The sequence below is a fragment of the Cygnus olor genome, chromosome 2 (genome assembly GCF_009769625.2).
Source record: "Cygnus olor isolate bCygOlo1 chromosome 2, bCygOlo1.pri.v2, whole genome shotgun sequence".
Lineage (NCBI taxonomy): Eukaryota > Metazoa > Chordata > Aves > Anseriformes > Anatidae > Cygnus > Cygnus olor.
In genome coordinates, this window is record NC_049170.1 from 47637597 (window position 1) to 47657043 (window position 19447).

Sequence of the window (19447 nt, forward strand, 5' to 3'; positions counted from 1 at the left end):
AGAAACGATGTCAACTTCACAGCTTAAACAGATATTAAACAGCAAATACTGTTAAGTTTATGAAATATGTGTATGTATCACACACAAAACAGGACAGTAAGATCATTTTAATTTCTGTTTAAATCAGATCAGTTACACAGAATGAAAAATGAGCGAACAATTCAAAATAGTTTTCTTCTCCAAAGAAAATGACTTGCTCCTTCAATTATGCACATTCTTCAAGAATTGTGAGGAATCTCAAACAAGTTCCATCTCAATAAATTTTTGTAAAAGGAAAAAAGATTTCTAAGAAGCACTTGTACTATTCTAATAATTACATTTCAGGATAACCAAATAAGTCAACATTTTTTATTCTTACCCACACACAGAAGTATGACAGTGACTACTTGATTTTTCTGAAGAGAAACAAAGGCTAGAGCTTTATCTTTTTGGGTGGTTCTGCCACAGTTTAGTAAAGATTGCAATAACTACATAGAATAAACACAGAAGTTTGCATATTTAATTATATTCCCATTTTCATGTACGGGGCAAAATAAAGCTGTGAAAAACTGACAAACAGTCATTAACAACGTTAAACTCATTAACTATGTTAAAAGAAGTGAAATGGAAAGTTACCTCAGAAACAGGTACATTTTCTCTGAGTTCAGATGTGTGTAATGCCAGTAAAGCAATCACTCGAGCAACTTTAGCACGTCTGTATATGAAATACATTTTTTGTAGATGAAGAAAAACTACTTCAAAAATATCACAAAACAATTGTCTTGCTGCTTATATTTTACAGATTACTAAGGGAAGGAAATATCTGAAGTGCTATTTACAGCTGAAAAATTATTTTTTATTTCAATTTTTATGCCAAATTATTTCAGTATTTCAGATTCATTTATCAAATTCATGCAAAAATATACATTTTTTTTTTCCTTCAGCAGTGAAAAATTGAGATTCTTTATTTGTTACAGTCTTAGTAGTAAGTCATGCTCCCATTCAGTTTTCTTAAAATAGAGAAAACCCCCAAGAGATCACTTTAAACTTTTTAGCATGGCTGACAAAACAAAAATAAAGTAGATATCAGCAAATCAGTTTTATGCGTTTCATTAAAGAAAAATTGTAGTAGTATTAACATTTACTAAACAAGCAGCAGAGGGCACTATCACCTTCAAATATTTCTGACAAACATTTAAAATCTATCCTTACAGGTATTTTACTACTATTACAGCATGGCTTAGTTTATCAAATATTGCTACTTAAAATCACTGAATAAATCAAGTTATATAACGCTTAGATAAAATTTTAGACATTTAATATAATAAGTCTGGCAAAAGAGCAGCATGTTAACTCAATACTGAAAGACTTCAAAGTTATATACACACTGCCAGTCAAGCAGTTCGAAAGGTCAAAAAACTCCTAAAAAAATTCATTGATAATCCCATATTTGAAAAAATTAATTTAAAATAATTGTTACTTACATATCCCAGTTGGCGGCTGCACGCAGCTGCTGTATTAACACTGGAAACTATCATTTAAAGAAAATAGATAAACGTTAATGATTTTCAGTGATCTGACAGAGTCTGATGCTTAAAAAAAAGTCAAAATGCTAGTAACTATTTAAAAATGTATTTCGATAGCATTTGCAAAAAATATTATAGACAAAGACTATAGATATTGTCCAAACACATTGATTACAAATAAAAGTGCTGAGAGTAAAAGATCAAGTTTTTTCTATATATATATATATTTTTAATTGCTAAATGTACAAGTTTGAGAAAAATATTTTTTCTTTGTGAATACCACTACGCAGAGGAAGAAATGATGCTTTCATCTACAAATACAGATTATCATACAGTATTAACCAGCAAGTATTTAAGAAATTTAATTTATTTTTTTTGAGAATAGACAGCAGTAGTTGGGAAATGTTAAAAAATAAATTGATTTGACACGTGGCCACTTAAAAATTAACTACATAATTACTAACTCATTTCTAAAATGTTCTGTTAATTCACATTTCAGTTCTTGGATCATTGTAATAATAAAAAATAATAATTGTCCAATGACAATGGAATACAGCAATTTCCAGCAGTTCTCCTTTAGGTAAGCTTACATGGAACTCAATAATGTTTTCATTGCTTTGTACTTAACTGGCCTTATTGTTAGTCATTACACCAATAGTTTCTTGAAGTATTACTAAATGAAGCTGATTTTTGCTACAATGGCAAGCATGTAAACCATGTTGATTACTTCAGAGCTTTTTTATTTACCAGCTGAGAGTTAATTAGCCGGCTTGCAACTTCCTTGTGGACAGCCACAGTACACAGGTAATACAGTAAATTCAGTTTAGAACGTGCTGCTCCTGCATTCTTCTCAGTGGAATCAAGCAATGAAGACACTTGTTGCAAGAAGTCATTCCAGTCCACGTCTTTCATAGATGATAACTTCTCAGCTAACCATAAAAAGCAAACAAGTAGATAAAGATTATAGAAATCAAAAAAGAAATAACAAATACAAAGCATAAGAAGATAATAAAAACCTTGAGAGACTTTTGAAAGCTCAACCCTCCTAAGTCCTTGGTCTTTAAGTAAACATTTACTAGTCCTATATTTAAAAAAAAAAAAAGTAGTTTTTGATGTTAATCATCACTAATTCTTAAAAAGCACGCGCAGTTTCATTACAGCAAAGTAGGGGTAAAAACTAACAAAAGTCAGCAAAATCCCCACAGAATCAATTGCAACAAACTTGACTGGTCTTTTTTTTTCTTTTTAAATAAATATTCATACAGATAGTTATCTATCTGGTTAAGCCGTAAGAGTATCAGAACATTGATAACTTGAAGAGGAACACAAGTCAACAGCCACTAGGATGATTAGCATAAATGCTGTAGTTCAGCACAGCAATCATTGTATGGGAATAGAGAATTTTCCAAAGACTTCCTTATCTGTTTCAGTCCACTTTATTAATCATATATCCTCTCAGTTTTGGCTAGCTATTTACTACCAACTTATCTGACATCCTGGTATGCTCCAGAACAGAATATTTAAGAGCATGGCTATATTTTAAACCTGTCTTACGCTTAAGTAGCAACGCTGACTAATGAAGACAATTATAATTTACATTAGTGAAGGTGAAAAGCAGTTTGAATTTCAGGTATTTATCTTTTTTTTTCCTCCATATTGCCTTTAACAGTAAGGAAGAAGTGTTGATAAACAGTATCAAATTTGCTATCTTCAAAAAACAAACCAGAAAAAAAAAGCTACAACCCTAAAAGCATTACAACCACAAAAAAACACTCTTCCATATTAAATAAATATACACAATAGCAGCTAAACATATCAGAATATCAGACTGATAATGTAGGTACTTAAATGCAAAATTAAATAAAATACCACCTCCTCAGGTTCCTGAGTCTGATCATTTTTGCCTAGGACATTAGCCAAATACAAGATGTTTTCTTTTACTACAATCTTAATTGTAGTAACTATGAAATTTCTTCAACAAATTAGTAACTATTAAATTTATTCAACAAATTAACTGTCCAAAATACATACTGTATAGAAAGAAAAGGGGAACTTTGACATCTAGGAAGAGGTGCTATCTGAATTCTATGAGTACTAGCCTGACATTCACTTTCAGGCACAGTACACCCTAACAATACTTCCTTAAATAGACAAGAGGAAACATTCCAAAGAAAGAAATGTTACAGTCATGACAATGTGCAGCCTTTTGTTTTCAGAAATAACAGACTTGCTAGAGGTTAAAAACACTACAAAAACAAACAAAAACACCCACAAATCTATGCTATCCACTGGGAACATTTCACAATTATATGTGTGACTGCCAAGTATTATAGTTTATCAACACTGCACATTTTAACATCCTGTTTTCATTTGCTTCTTCAACTTTGTCAAATTTTAATCCATTTAGCTGAATATCTCAATTAAAATCTATTTTTTTTTTTTTTTTTTACAAAAAATATTACAAGGAAAAAATCTGTTTTTCCCATGCTAAAAAAAAGTGTTGGCTGTCTTATTTTAAAGCTTTTGAGCATCAGCTTGTAATTGAAAAGTGCAAAAGAAAAAGAAAGGGTATATGTAACTATTAGCACTTGAAAATTCTACTCATTTTTGTTCTAGCTAAAAATATAACATTTGCAACTTTAGCTTCAGAAAAACAATTACGAATTCTCCCCATGACAACTTATAATCTACAAAGGGAGGCTGTAGTCTTGGGATAGTTACACCATCATATGCAAAACATAGAAGTCTTAACCTCAGCAGAGCCATACCTGAATATGCTGGTATAGATAAAGTTTTCAAGTCAAATCTAACTGGCACTTGCTTCATTATCTGTAAAAGCAAAACACACACATTACAACTAGTTTTAATGCATTTCTAGAAGTCTTTCAGCTATTGAACATGAAAACATGAATGTGAAACAGAGATACGGGATGGCTGTACAAATCACTGCTCATTACTAAGCTATTTTCCATTATTTCCTGCTATGCATTTCTTTCAAGCAGATATATGAGATTTAACTTCATGTTTTGAGTACAACTGTTAGCATTTCCACTTAAATGCTTGGTTTTATTTAACAGAAATACAAAATCATTGATTTTTTTTTAAGTTTACATTTTTACCTTGCTTCTGCCCAGAAGAATACTCAAAGCTATAGAAATGATCTAGTCTGATACACAGCTGAAAGCTCACAAAAAGTTTAAGTGATTCATTGCCATACAGTAAATACATGTACATACACTAGATCATTCTAGAACATGAAAAGTTACACAATCACAATCACTGATAAATCATTTGTCAGGTATGTTTATTTCCACAACACATTCTTTGGTACATCAAATGGGATGACTGCTCAGACACTGAACATTTCAGCGTGATTTTCAGTAACTAAAGCATATACAACATGACTGCATACTGCAGTTAACTCCAGTATGCCGTTTAGCCTTTTACACACAAAGCCCAAGGGTGATTTTACACACACAGACTGAATATGATTAATTTAAAAAAAAAAAAAAAGGTTTTAATTTCCACAGATTAGCAGAACACAGGGAAATTTTACAACATAAGCTGATATTTCAGCTTTTACACTTCTGCCAGCATCTAGTCAATCCATTTACAGGAGATTAAATTGCAAACTCCTCAGCATTACCAGGTGTCAGCGTCATCCATTAATGTGAAGATTGCAAAGTCTGCAGTGACTCTGATTACATGCCCATGGAATTTAGAGGGCTACTTTGCATTAATTCTGAACCTAGGATTCCACGGTAAAGAGATTATTCTCCATGTACACTTCCCCCCAGTCTCATCTCTTGCAATTGTAGTCAGAAGAGAAGCAGTGAAGGGTTAAGGCTTCATGTCTAAGTCCTGAGACAGAGCTGTGAATTCACAAAGGTGGTATTCAAATGTTTCATTACCTTTGAAATTCTCCACTGGCAGCCACCCAACCCAAACACAATATTATTGGGTAGTTTTTCTGTCCAGCTATGCAAGAATTTGAGTGTATTAAGAACTCCATTAAAACAAACAAAAACACTGTTATACTAAAGCAATGGCTATTAGAATTTTCTACTGAGCTAATCACTTCCAATGAAAAGTGTTAGAGTCCTGCATCTCCCACTTACTAAGTCAAGTTACTAAAATAATAGGTGGAGGACAAGGGTCTCTAACCTATCATTCTTTCTACCAATACTGCACATGGGCCTATAGGCGCACGTTACACTGCGATGGCAGTGCAGAGCTCTGATTCTTTTTTGGCCTTCCCTTTGCTGTCAAACAAGTGTCAGTCTCCACTCAAGAGACTCATCACAAACAGTTTTCAAGTTAGAATCTGTAAGACAGAAATTGGATGGATATTTCTTACAACTTCAAGTCTTCTTTTCCAGAAAAGTTCATGCTTATTAGAAATATTATCATGACCTTCATAACCTTACAGAGTAACAGAAGTTATTCTGGAAAGATTTAACTTCTAAACTAGACGGCTTCATGGACAGCTTTGTTTTTAGCACACCAAAACACACTGAGCCTTGTGTTCATTTAATAGATAATAAAGCAAGTTATCAGAAAACAAATCTACAAAAGCACTGAACACAGCATTTAGTAGATTCTGTTTCTTGTAAATCATTACTTGAATATTACTATTCAATCCCAAAATAATTCTGTCCTCCAAATTAACAATACAATAGAGTTACAAAAGACTGCCAAAAACTTGCATGAGAGCTTTCCAGATGACTAGGTGGAACTGCTTTAGAACAAGGGTTATAAAATACAGGAAAGGAGTTTCACCCTGATTACAGATTTATCTACAAAAATAGCCTCACCCACAAGTTCCTGAATCTTATATTTCATTTTGCTATACCTTTGGATTGTCAATGATTGGTGTCACGATAAGATCAGATTCAGTGTAAATGAGCTCTTTCAATGTTGACTCCATATCCTGCTGACTTGAGCACCTATTTTTATCCTAGAACAAGAACAAAGGTTTTTGAAATACTTTTGCACAAAAGAAGAAGATGTGTTTATTCCCACAATATTTCATTTAAATGTTATACCACAGAGTTTGGCCATGTCAATTATATATTTAAAATTGCTTTTCATTCATATAGTAGTAGATAAGGCCTCCCAACTAAAAATTATGATAAACATACACGTGAGAAACAGACACAAGCTTGCAACCTAAGTTTAAAAAAGTAGATAGGTAAGAAATAAGACAATTACCTTCTACTATACATTGAAAAAATAAAAAAAAAGGAAGACTAAGCATCTTGATTTACTCCTACATCTGGAGTTCTGCAAACTTTAAAAAAAAAATTTTGCACACTAAATGAACTACTACTGTAGGAATTACCCTTCTGTTATAATTATAAGATGGGGAAGAAGTTTGTCTTTATTATAGACTCCAGGCTATAATTCTAACTGTGATGATACCACCATCTCTCACTATTATTTTTCTACTCACCTTTGTCAAGCATGAATCTCTTTGATGAGAATTTTGGATTGGGGCAGTAGTAACATCACTTACTTCTACTGTAATGCTGGTTCTAGGAGTAGGACGAGAACTATAAAAAGAGACAGAAATTGTGATTTATTTTGTTGTTATTCATTCTCTCCTGACTGCCAAATCTTTGTAAGCTGATGGAAATTAAAAATTGTCTCATCTTCATATATGAGCGTGAAGCAGGCTTGTTTTTCAGTCTCTTTAAAAATCCTTTCCGTTAATTAGAAAACAAAGAAAGGAGAGAACAGAATGCTGTAGTTCTGCAATTTTAATAAAGCTGCTAGTGAACTCTTTTGTGATAGAATACATTAATCTAAATTTTAAATGTTTAAAATCAACTTTAGAATTATTAAAATTAGCAGGTCAAGAAACACTGATTTAATCAACACCTTTAAATGAGTAGACATTTGCAGAATCTTGATTTGCAGAAAGTAATACACATATTCAGTTGCAAATCAGTTTTTTATTAGAAAAAGCAACTAAACTAAAAATACAATCACAAGACAAAATTAAAGATACTCATTGAAAGCAAAGATCAAATGACTAATGTAGATCCCATTTTTAACCTTATTTTGTCAAAAATTGTATCTTATGTATTTTGGACAGAAACTTAAATTTAATAGGCAAAATGAAGTGGTGCTTAAATATCTGGTTGGTGCCTAATGGATCTGGTTGGAAGTTTAAACAGTCTCACTTCCTAAATCAAAAAAGCATGATTTCTACCTAATAGACAGAACAAATTATTTTAGGTTCCCATATACTTCATTTATCAAACATTTTTCCGAACCTAATTTGCTTTTATGTATGTTTGAAAGACAGAAAATCTTACCTATTTTTCCAGTTCTCAGTTTGTTTCTCAGGTAAAACAAGAGAAGAAATCATTGAACCAAACTACTTGAAATAAGTAAGATCTATTCCCTTTGCACATGTAGAAGAAGCTACCGCTGTCAAAAGCTGATTAACCACCTTGACAGTTGAATAAATTCTGGTGCCAAGTGACAGGTCAGGAACTTCCTTACGCTTCAATGCTTTAAAATTTAAGCTTTAAGAAATTCAATCATTTAAGCAAAGAGTAGAAACAGAATTAAAAATTCTACTTATTACCTTTCTTCTTTTTATTATTAAAATAAGTGTACTCACCATAAATAAAATATATTGGTCTTAAAAGTACACTTTTGGATTATTTGGTTTTATATCAAGTGTTTGTACTGCCATTGCAGTCTGTATTCTCAGCAAATCACTAAGGCAAATAACAAATGACATTCTGAATTTCTAAAAGTATGGTTTTATCTCATTTTTACATTTTTCCATCACAGCTGAGTAATAATACTTTATTAAACCAACTGAAATAACTTGAAAAGTAGACATTATCGTGCATAAAAGCCCTATTTCAGGTTACATAAGAATCTTGAAAGAGTGTTTCATTTTAAACTGAAATATTTCTACTTGATGAGGACAAGAACAAATTCTTTTTTTTTGGAGAGCCTCCTTGGCTTGTAAATTAGTACAAATTTCAGAATCACACCTCAAGTGAAACATATCACTTAAATCAATCACAATTTTTTATTTAATACCTAGTGCAGTACTTAGTAAATACCAACAGCTTGTGATGAAGAGCCACAGGCAGAATTTATTAACGCATCTTGAGCTGAACATTTATTCTTTCATATCTAAAGTAACCATATTCAAAGCATATTCTCATGTCTAAACAAAGAAATAAGTTCTAAGTGGAGTCTTCTGTTTAGGCACAGTTAAGAAAGAACCAATTTCATAAAGCCATAAAAACATTGCTTTAGCCACACACCTTGTTTTAACTGCTCTTCAAATGCACCTTAATATTAAACTGTCGATAGAAAATTCAAAAGGAAACAAGGAAACACTGTAACAAAACATTACAAACAGAATAATAAAGTATCTGAATAGACAGGGGGGAAAAAAAACAGACTTCCAAGGGCCTTCTAACTATTGCTTTGGTTTTCATACCTGAGAAGAAATATGGATTCATTTGATTCACCATCAACTGCATTTTTGGGGCGCAACTCAGCTGGATTTTCTACTGAAAGAGAACATGAAGTCATACTTGAAGTTAGGAAGAAACAAAACACAGGAAATAAGCACGTTGGTAAGACACACACAATTCACGGGACACACAATGATTCAAAATAACATAACAAATATTACCTATTTTGAAGGAATTGCTTTGTAGCTTAATATCCGCTGTAGATGACGACAGATTTTTATAAGCCTCTTCTGGCTCCTTGGTATTCCAAGGCACAGAGGATACTGTGTCTTCATTGCTGTTTAATAGGAAATATTAATTATACAACTTAAAAAAAAGAAATCAGATGGATCATATCTGTTATTTATTGGAATTAGTAATATGCAATTTAAATGTCACTCTCATAGATCAGCATCCTATTGTAATATGTGTTATAAAAACTTTTTATACTAGTCAAGGCAACAAAGAAAAATAAGTTTCTGGCAAGTGACTTAGAGGATACTAAGAAATGAAAAATTTATTTTTGAATTTAGTAAATAAATTTATACCCCAAAATAATAGAGCTATAAAGAAATATTAAAAGCTTTAGAGACCACTAAATTTTCACAAAAAAAAAGTCACAACCACCATACTTTTAATAATGAAGTCTGTAACCTAGATTAAGGTCAATAAAAACTACCTTTTTTAGCTTTTGCTTAAGGACTGACCTGGCAATTAATTGCACTTTGTTTTTTATACCCGTGCTACTCACATGGAACTGGCTCATAAAACTTTCATCTTTATGAAGGGTCTCCAGAATATCTAATATTAATCTCTCCCATATTGTGAAAAAAATGGGCCTCATATTTGGAAAGGAAAAAGTAGAAAACTTCTTTTCCATGTCAAGCCCATGTCCTAGGCTTGCCATATTTGTCAATTAGTGCATATCTCTGTATATTTCAGAAGCCTTAGGAGACCATCAAGAGTAAGGTCAAAAGATTCTTCTGTTCCTCTGAGAATTCCTCAAAGAGGAACACTGTGGTAGAGGTTGACCTACGTCTTACTAATACCTTGAAGAAGTTCCGACTTTGTGGTATAAACTTTAAATCTTGATTAATTACCTGCCTGTTTGGAGAAAGTAGTAATGAAATGAAAAGACAAAGAGCAGCATCCCAAATAAGAATAAATATTAGTAACAAAAATGCTGCAGCACTGGTACCAGAAATAGGTATTGAACAATGCAATAGAGAATTTAAAAAAAAATAGATAAAACACAAAAGCATTCAGCATTCTAAAATAAAACCATTTTCACATTTGTTCCCTGGATGGAACCTAAAGTATCATTCAAATATTTAGAACTACAGATCATTAAAACACACCCTAATTGGAAATTAAAAAATTAAAAGCAGCAAGATAATGGACGTTTGAAGAAGCCTATTTAACGTATAAGCCTGTTTTCGTAAAAGGGTTGGGTGTTTCCACATACATAAGAGTATTACAGATTTAAAAAAACATTAGATTTACTCTATAAACAAGAAATATGGGTCAGCTGCATTTGCAAGGCTGAAACAAATCTAAGACTGTATGGATTGTTTTTATGATTAACCTTAGAACATCACAAAACCTAACAAAAAACTTCAATAAAAGAGATAAAATTGACTCATAAGGTTCTAGAAAGGTTTTTGAAGAACAGTATTAGAAGTCAAATTACCGAGCATCTTTGTTATATGAACAATGAAAATAAATAAAAATGTTAATACATTCTATGGAGAAAGGACTATTGAAAGCAACAGGTAATCTAATACACTAATAGGATAATGCAATTTCTAAGCCTCCCAAATTGTTCATTGGATGGAGTAAAATTTCATTCATCAATTAGTTAACAACATGAAAATGCTAAGCAAAATTCAAAGATTGAAATATTCACAGGAAAACAAACAAAAAAGAAGTAAAAATGTTGGTTCATTTGTATGCTACATCTGTTTGCACATTCAGTACCTTAAGCTTGGTCCCTGGCTGTCTGCAGAATCACCATCACAATGGCCAAGAGAGCCCTTCCAGAAGGGGTGCTGCAACAGGTCTGTCCAATTCAGCCTTTTGAAAAGCAACAAACAAACTGAAAAAACAACAGCAAAGTAGAGCTACAAAGACAGATATCAGGCTAGGTTTAGTATCACCAGGTTCAATGAAGCAATTAATCCCTTTGAGTTGTACTTGGACAACAAATAAGTTTTCTTATACGATAAACTTTTTGCCTCAATTGAAATGCATCATTCACACAACACAGAGCGATGAAGACTGAAAGAGACTGTTCAGCCAATCCCAACATTTAAATTATTTGAACTACCCCGCAAATGATAATCTTACATTATACAACAATTAAGACTTAACACCTATAAATCAAAGCCTTATATAATAGATGAGCCCATTGCTCTGGAATGGCAAAGACATCCAGTTTAAAAAGCTACCCATCACCTCTGTTATAGTTATGTATTTAACACCACCTACAAAAACACAAAGCTATATTTAATCAGAACGTTCTGTATATCTTTGCATGAAAAAGTGCAATTTGTTCTTTTATGAGGATCAAAATTATTTTTGCGTTGTCGTATACAGAACAGTATACATGTAGTACCATAGCAGTGATTTTTTCCAGAGGTGAAAAGACAATGTAAACAACTCATCAATTAGACGCTTTACCTCTTTTGAGGATCCTTTTGAAGCAAGCCATCAAGTAAACTAATGAACTCTGCAGAAGGCTTCTGAGAAGCAGAACCTGCAAACACTTAATATAAGTATTGGGTAGCAAAACCAACTGTCAATTATGATAAGGTAGATCAAATCTTTACCTGAAGATAGTGTTAGAACTGTTTAATTTAATAGTAATTTCATCTGAAAAAATGTGAATGCATCAGAAGTTCTAAATATAAACTCTGCATTTCAAAGGATCCTCTGAAGCAGCAAAAAACAATACTTGGTTACCAAAGTAATTCGATTTTTTATATGCTTAAAAAACCACTCTCCATTATCATACAGCTGTTAGCAGAAAATAAAGTAGAGTTGAAAGCTGCTTTAATTGAAATTTACACCAGCCGTGACAGTTTTAAAAGGACTATTGTTGCATCCTATTACGCAAAAGAGGTTTCCAGAACTCTTAGTTAAATGAGAAAGACTCTGCTTCTGATTCTGAGAGCTCAGAACTATGAAATGCAATTTATCGACTTTGAAAACAAAGTTTCCCTTAGAATTGAAAGGAGTAACACTTTTAACTCTACAGCACTGTACTCATTGCTACTAACTGAAAAGGGACACCAATATTAAAGTGTCGCCATAAATACCACCAATGCCCAGGATGACAGAGTTCAAAGATTCCATCCTGGAAGGTACATTTATTTTTAATTCTTAACATTAAATGATACGCCTGTTTGTCAACAGAGAAATAAACATTCATCATTAATGGAAGAAGTTCTCAGCAAATGAAAAGCAATGGTAACATTCACTTTGAACAGCTAAATGATGCCTGCAATGAGCTTCAGAAGAAACAGTGCAAAGTAAAACCAACTTAAGTATTACTCTGATTTAACATATTTAACAAGAGCAAATTGTTACCCTCCAGTCTAGGTGGCAGTGGATCTTCATACAGAATCTTTTCAATTAACTCAGAGAAGTTGTCTGAGAAGAATGGTGGTCTTCCTACAAACAAACAGAAGATTTATTTCCCTGATTAAGCAGATTTCAAAATGGCTTTCAGGTGCAATGATGCATGTTGAGCTCATTTCCCAAAGAAAACATCCAAAGCAATAAACACCTTCACTCTGAATTCTATTTACCAAGTTCACTTCTTAACCTTTCTAAATTCTTCTACCATGAACAACAGAAGAAGCCAAGGACAAAACAGGTTATAAAGGTGGCTTGAGGGAGGCCACCATGACAGCTCTGTATAAATCAGCAATAAGACAGCCAGCAGAGAAGGTCTAAGCAGAATATGTCGATCCAGCAGATCAGTGTGTTATCTAAGACTTCAGAAGACTGCACTGTAATGGTTTGATGCTGAAGTTTTCCTTCCAGTTTTCCTTTCCAGTTTCCTTCCAGTTTTCCTTCCAGCTGCAGACAATGCTAAGTTTATCTGCAGGAAGCCTAATGACTAGTTTTATTCTAGGTACAGTTTTCTCCTTCAAAGGCCAGATTAATGCACCCAGAGTTTAATAATGAAAAGATAAAAACATTACACTGATAAAGATAAAAACATTACACTGCCAGAATGCAAATACTGCTGCAATTTCAAACAGTATTTGAGGAATACAAGTTGGTTAATATTGTTATATTTAGATCTCATTCAAAAGTAGAGTTTAATAGTATTACTTCAATTGATTGCTTGTCAGAGTCCCATACTATTAAGTAAATTTAATATATTCTTCAAGAAATCTTTCAAACCTGTCTTAATTCTTCCTTAACTTCCCTAGAAAGTAAACAAGAATTTATACAAAATATGTTTTCATTACCACTGATACTAAAGAAATATACAAACTTACAACCTGAAAACATTTCATAAAGTAAACATCCCAAGGACCACAGATCGCTGGATTTGGAAAAGTCTTCTCCCTTTATTGCTTCTGGAGCCATGTATAATGGATTGCCTACAAAATACAGTATATGTAACAAATTTGATTCAGCATCTATTCTGTAGAACACTTAATTTTCTCTCCACACTTCAGTGAGTTAGGGTTTATCTTCACTTAGATATAAGAAAATTGAGATACCAAACATAATTTGAAAGTAACTTCCTCTTATACCTTTCTCAAATTATGTAGGATTACAGAAACTATTTTGTTGTTTACTTCACTCCCATTAACCAACTTGGTTTGCGCTATACTTTTCTAATACAATCAATGCAAAGAGTGCTTTGATATACCTTGACAATTTACACAGCCAAGGAAATTGGGAATAATGTTAAACCAACATAATTCTCATGTGAATAACAGAACTGATTAGGTTATATCCGGTTTTATATTAAAAAAATATATCCTAAGACATAAATTTCCACAAAATTAGAAGACTGCTAGAAAAACAAGGTAGTCAGTAAACTGGTCTAAACTAGTTATACCTATTTTCACACATTAAAACATTATAAAAACATCACATGTCAGACTATGGTCGTTTATTCAGAAAACCCTAATTTGTTTTGATATAGAAAAAAATATACGCAGTTCCTATTTCTACAGTAGCTTCCAACTAAACACTAACTAGTTTCTCCAAAATCTCTATAAGAATTACGCAAACTCAGCAAAAATGTAAATTCCATAGTCCTTTAAAAAGCTTATTTTGGATTCTTTTGCTATCAAATTTTTATTTCTTTTTTTAAGTGACAATAGGTCATGAACCATACAATTGAAAAAGCTGTTCTGAAAGGCAACAGGAAAGAGATTAGATTTGTATTTCTTCCTGAATAAAGATCTGGTTTTGGTCTTAATATTTTTAGTATGTGCTTTCTGCAGGAGACGGCAAAGTATTGAGAAAGCTCTCTTTGTTCCCACAAAAATATTGCCAAGAATTCCATTGTTCCATATAACGGTAACCTCTATGACACATCATTATCTTGGAAATAGAGGTCTGTGAGATGCTCTAAGACATGAACCATTGAAAGATTCTGAAGATTAAAAACAAAAATCTGAAGTTTTCTTATTTACCATGGCATTTGCCATGTGGTCCATTCCATGGACGTCTCTTGAATTAAAACAAAGGAACTCTCATACTTCAAAAAGAAACACTCTTTCTTAAAGGAATGCTCTTTCTTTGGTATCTTTAATACCAAAACAGTCAGACCTCAAACTAGAAATAAAATGGAACACTGGCATCAAAAAGGATAATTAAAGTCACATGTCAATAAAAATCACAAAAGCCTATCCCTAAGTTATTATTAAATGGATACCTAATGGCAGTGCAGTCTCCAATTACAGTAGCAGCAGTTCTGTGTAGTACTTACTGAATTGTGTATACTTTTAACATGAAGTTAATGGAAATTACTCTTAGACCCTATGGAGTCTGCAGCATTTTTTTTTTTTAATGTATATGCTAAACACTAGAGATACAAATGTCATCAATTATGAAAGATAGTTTAAGTTCAATTTCCAACGTTTTCAGTGAGTTTTATTATTTTTGTAATCCTACAACTTGTACTTAGTTGATGATACGTGAAATGCATCAAGGACCAAAGGTATTTCACTGAGTTATTTCTTTTAATAATCATTACTTTTCATCAAATAGAACGTACGATTTAATCTCCCTTAGCAAACCCAAACACAATTAATATTTTCAATTAATTAGCTACCTTGAACCATTTTCAATCTCATTCATATTAGTCTTTTTTTTTTTTTTAAATGTGTATAAATTTCGGTCGTATTTTTTCTTTTTCTCCAATGAAAAATAAATCATGAACAGTTTATGAGCTAATGAAAACTTGTTCAGGATACAGAAACAGTTTGTACATTAAACTCTACTGCTGGGATGTGATGTCAGTTGCAAAAAAGCCTTTGAAAAGTTGAAAGTTTACAGGCTGTATTATATTTATTTAACAATCACCTATGTGCAAGGTTCAATCCAAAAATAACCTGAAGTCTATTTAGAACAAGTAGGAAAGGTAAGTAATTGTTAATCTATCATATGATTTATGACAGAATGATATTCTTCCAGTTCTTAGTTAAACTGTCCTTGTAAAGTTTAGAATTATGGCCATACACCTGTAAAACACGGTTTCTCTACGTCCTATTCACTCACGAGTGTTGTTCCTTCTCCATGTTATAATCCCTCCAAACAATCTTTAAGATCAAATTTTTTAGTTTTAAGCCTACTTAAGTAAATCCCCACATGCGGGATATGTAAACCCTGCTTACAGAAAAGTTACAGATGATGCTTTCCATTGCAAAGACACAGGCAAACACAGTATTTACAAATGTCCACCCAACAGAATGAATTGTTCAGTTTTTCCATGAATTTAGTAAGCCCCAACAGAACGATTATCAGTTACCTTCTTCCAAAGTCTCCTCCCAAAATTATTTATAACAAGGGCTTTTTCCCCGCTTTCATTCTGGCCCTTTGGTTTAAAACAGTTTTGACTAGTAAAAGTATCATACCTCGAAATCTGTTTTTTAAGTATCTTTGTGGAGTGCTTTCACTGACATCTCCTCCTGGTTCTTCAGAGGAAATTAAAGCAAAAAGCTCTTCCAGATTTTCACCATCTGCTTTAGCCAAGCAAAAATTACTGAATTTCAAAGTACCAGGTCCTTCCAGCAGGATCTACAGGGATAAACAGAATCCAACAAACAAGTACCAGATATTAACAGTAGTGACTGCTGAAATTTCCAATATCAACTAAAAAATTAAAAAACATAATCAAATCATTTAAGTAAAGAGATGAATGATCACTTTCATATTCTTATAACCAGAAAATTTTCTAAGCTCACAACAGAACCATCAATGGTTCAACGCACATTTTTGTTTATTTGTTAAATCGAAATAATAATGACGTTACTACAGTGGAAAAAAAGAGAGTAAAAGTAAGATGTGTTGTAAAGTAAAAGGATAGTAAAAAGAAACACTGTCTTCTCTGAGGGAAAAAAAAAAGTGAATCTTTCCAATTTGATCCAGCAGAAAATTCTAAAGATTTTGTCTAACAAACGTGAGAATTTTCCCCATGCAGTCACTGCATAGAGACGTAATTAAGATAAAGGTAATTTCCATAATTAAAAACTTCAGAATCCCCAAAATATTGTTTGAAGAAATTGCCCATTTAGCCAGACTGGAGGAAAAAGTCTTACTTTTGCACTTTATTCTGTGTTCAAAAGAATACAGTTTTTACATTTTCTTTTTTTCTTTTCTTCTTCAGAAAAATACAGAGGCATTACCATTATGCTTTATTTACGTATTCATATCTACTTACTGCACTTCGACCCACAAATGACAAACTGAGTATAACTGTGCAAGTTTTACAGGAAATTCAGACACAAGGGCAACTTCACCACTTATAGATCAATATCAAAAACAGAATTACTGTTAAAGCAAGAACTTGCAATCACAGCTATATTCACTTTACTATTTAAATTAAAACCATGAACTTTGACTGAACCATATGTAAGTTCCACATGGACACTCAAAGACAGAAATTGCAAAGATTGGTGGTTTTATGCAAGAGAAAGATGATAATTTAAATGGCATTTGGAAACAATTGAGAAAGTTATTTACAAAGAAAGTTAACTTTACTCCCTTGTTAGCATTTTCTGTGACTTCAAAATATTCTGCAGCATGACAGAGCAGGTATAATAATGAGGTTAGGGCCCTAGGATAGAGAACTAAAATCCTTGATTAATTCAGACCAGTACATCAAGCCAAAAAGAATCTATAGTTCTATCAAATTTAGAATACAGAAATAAATCAATTAGATCATAAACTATTCAAGCTCATTTCTTGTCTTTACATTTATTACAAAGCTCAACTGGCTTCCAACATTAGATGAGCTTCTCACAAACAGTACAATAGGAATAATGATTAACACACTGATTGCATACAAGGTAATATACAACGTCCAGTATAAATAATGCTCCTTGTTACCTTTCCAGGTGTCAGTTCACAGAAGATAATTCCAAGATTATGAATGTGGTGTAAACCAGTAATCAAGTCTACACCAAATTCTCTCACTACATCTTCAGGTAGATGTTCATCTTGAGCAATAAGCGATTCTAGAGAACCACCTGAAATATGTTTACACATGGTCAGCACGGGAATTATTTGTGCATATACAGAAAACGCCAGGCAAAGACATTATACATACTTCTTCAAAAAATGTCAAGCAAAAATGGTTACCAGTATTTGTTAAAAATATCTTGAGATTACAAAATAATTATAAAATGTACAGGAAAATCTACTTCCAAGATTGTGACAAAAATCTTAAGTTTGACTACAATAAAATTGAGTGCAAGACTTTAACAACACTTTCATGTTGTTTAATTTTGCAAAGGAAACACAAGGCAAAAAAGAAATTCCATGAAGTAGTGAATCACATCCCAGTGTGATAGCACACATGGGTTTATTCAGACTCCTTACCCAGATCCCTGCTGGATGAGTTAAGAGAATAAATAAAACCAAGAGCAGGCTATCAACTATCTATGAACAAGCACTAAAACTAATGACATGGAATTCCTCACTAAGTTCTCGGACAAAAGAAATAGGGGTCCAGAGGTCAACATCATCCAACAGATGTACTTTGTTCTTCACACATGGTATTTTTACATAGTCCTCTTCTTCATTCTTGTGTGCCTCTGTTCTTCACTTTTATCCTTTCCTCTTTTTTGTTTTAAAAAATAATAAAAAATACTCAGGAATGAATTTCCACTTCTCAGGCTTCTTGTACAAATCCCAGCTGCCCAGCCCAGCAAGTCCGCTCACCTCTCTGGACTTCTCAACACAATTTTCTTCTGTCATTACAAAATCTCCACTCTCCTTCTTCACTAACTTCTGACCACCCCTTCCTCCATTTCTGATCTGATTACACCTACAAAGCATTGCAAATATCCCTCAGACGTCTTCTACCACCTGTGCCCCTCTCCATGCTTCACATTTGCTTTCTATGCTTTTCCCGACTGATTGTTAGTATTTCTCTGTCCTTGCTCTTTGCCCATCACCTATTCTCCACATCCCAGTGATTCTCAGGTATGTCAGACACATCCCATTTGAGCCATGGCTGACCTAACTCTTCACAAGACTTGGACTTCTCCTAATTACCCATCTTCTACCAGTTCATTGCTCAACCAGTCTTTCTTCTTCCTGTCCCAGTCTACCATCCTAAATTCCACACTCCCATCTTCCCAAGATCCCATTCCTCTTCCATATTTGTCCCTTTACACCTAATCTGTTTCCCCAAGACCCTACATTGTATTTTGTGAATTGTCTATGGGTTTCCTGGATTATCTATCACATACGTTAGCCAAATCATGCAGATCAAAACAAAATAAAGACAAAAACAAGTCCCTAAACAAAAACACGGTTTAGGAGAGCTTTCCATAGAGAAGGATAATATACCAAATCACATAATAGATTTTTCTAAGCTTTTTCCCCCTCCCATCCTTTGTTTAGTAATTTCTTTCAGCGAATAGTATAACTGTAAGGTCTTTCACCATAGTATTCTTCAAATTATTCAACACTGCTGAATCTTAAAATCATCCAAAATCTTTCTTACACTGTTTAGTATATCAGTCATACCTTTAAAGCCAACCCCATACTATATAACTAAATATAGTAAAGAATTTTCCATCATTCTTAGTTACCACTTTTTACAATGTATTTTAGAGGGCTACATAAAGAATATTCCCATAATATGACCGAATATACCAGGAGAAAAAAATAGTGAAGTCAGCAACACAAAAGTATGTTGCCTCTGGTAACAGAAATTCACTTGTCATCTTGAGATGAGTGAGAGATCGT

General features: G+C 32.8%; 1 protein-coding gene across 3 annotated transcripts in view; it reads right to left on the bottom strand.

Moving 5' to 3' along the window:
* Positions 1-19447, bottom strand: part of ULK4 (unc-51 like kinase 4) — a 245889-nt gene that overhangs the window by 221014 nt on the left and 5428 nt on the right. For 2 of the 3 annotated variants that reach the window (XM_040546022.1, XM_040546023.1), the window contains 14 exons: positions 17579-17718; positions 16105-16267; positions 13510-13611; positions 12584-12667; positions 11675-11750; positions 10973-11068; positions 9178-9293; positions 8980-9052; positions 6958-7057; positions 6358-6462; positions 4274-4334; positions 2253-2434; positions 1464-1510; positions 616-694 (listed from right to left, as the gene is read on the bottom strand). In XM_040546022.1, the coding sequence (XP_040401956.1) occupies positions 616-694; positions 1464-1510; positions 2253-2434; positions 4274-4334; positions 6358-6462; positions 6958-7057; positions 8980-9052; positions 9178-9293; positions 10973-11068; positions 11675-11750; positions 12584-12667; positions 13510-13611; positions 16105-16267; positions 17579-17718 (1424 nt within the window). The remainder of the gene's footprint in view (positions 1-615; positions 695-1463; positions 1511-2252; positions 2435-4273; positions 4335-6357; positions 6463-6957; positions 7058-8979; positions 9053-9177; positions 9294-10972; positions 11069-11674; positions 11751-12583; positions 12668-13509; positions 13612-16104; positions 16268-17578; positions 17719-19447) is intronic. The other variant, XM_040546024.1, reaches the window with a different exon arrangement.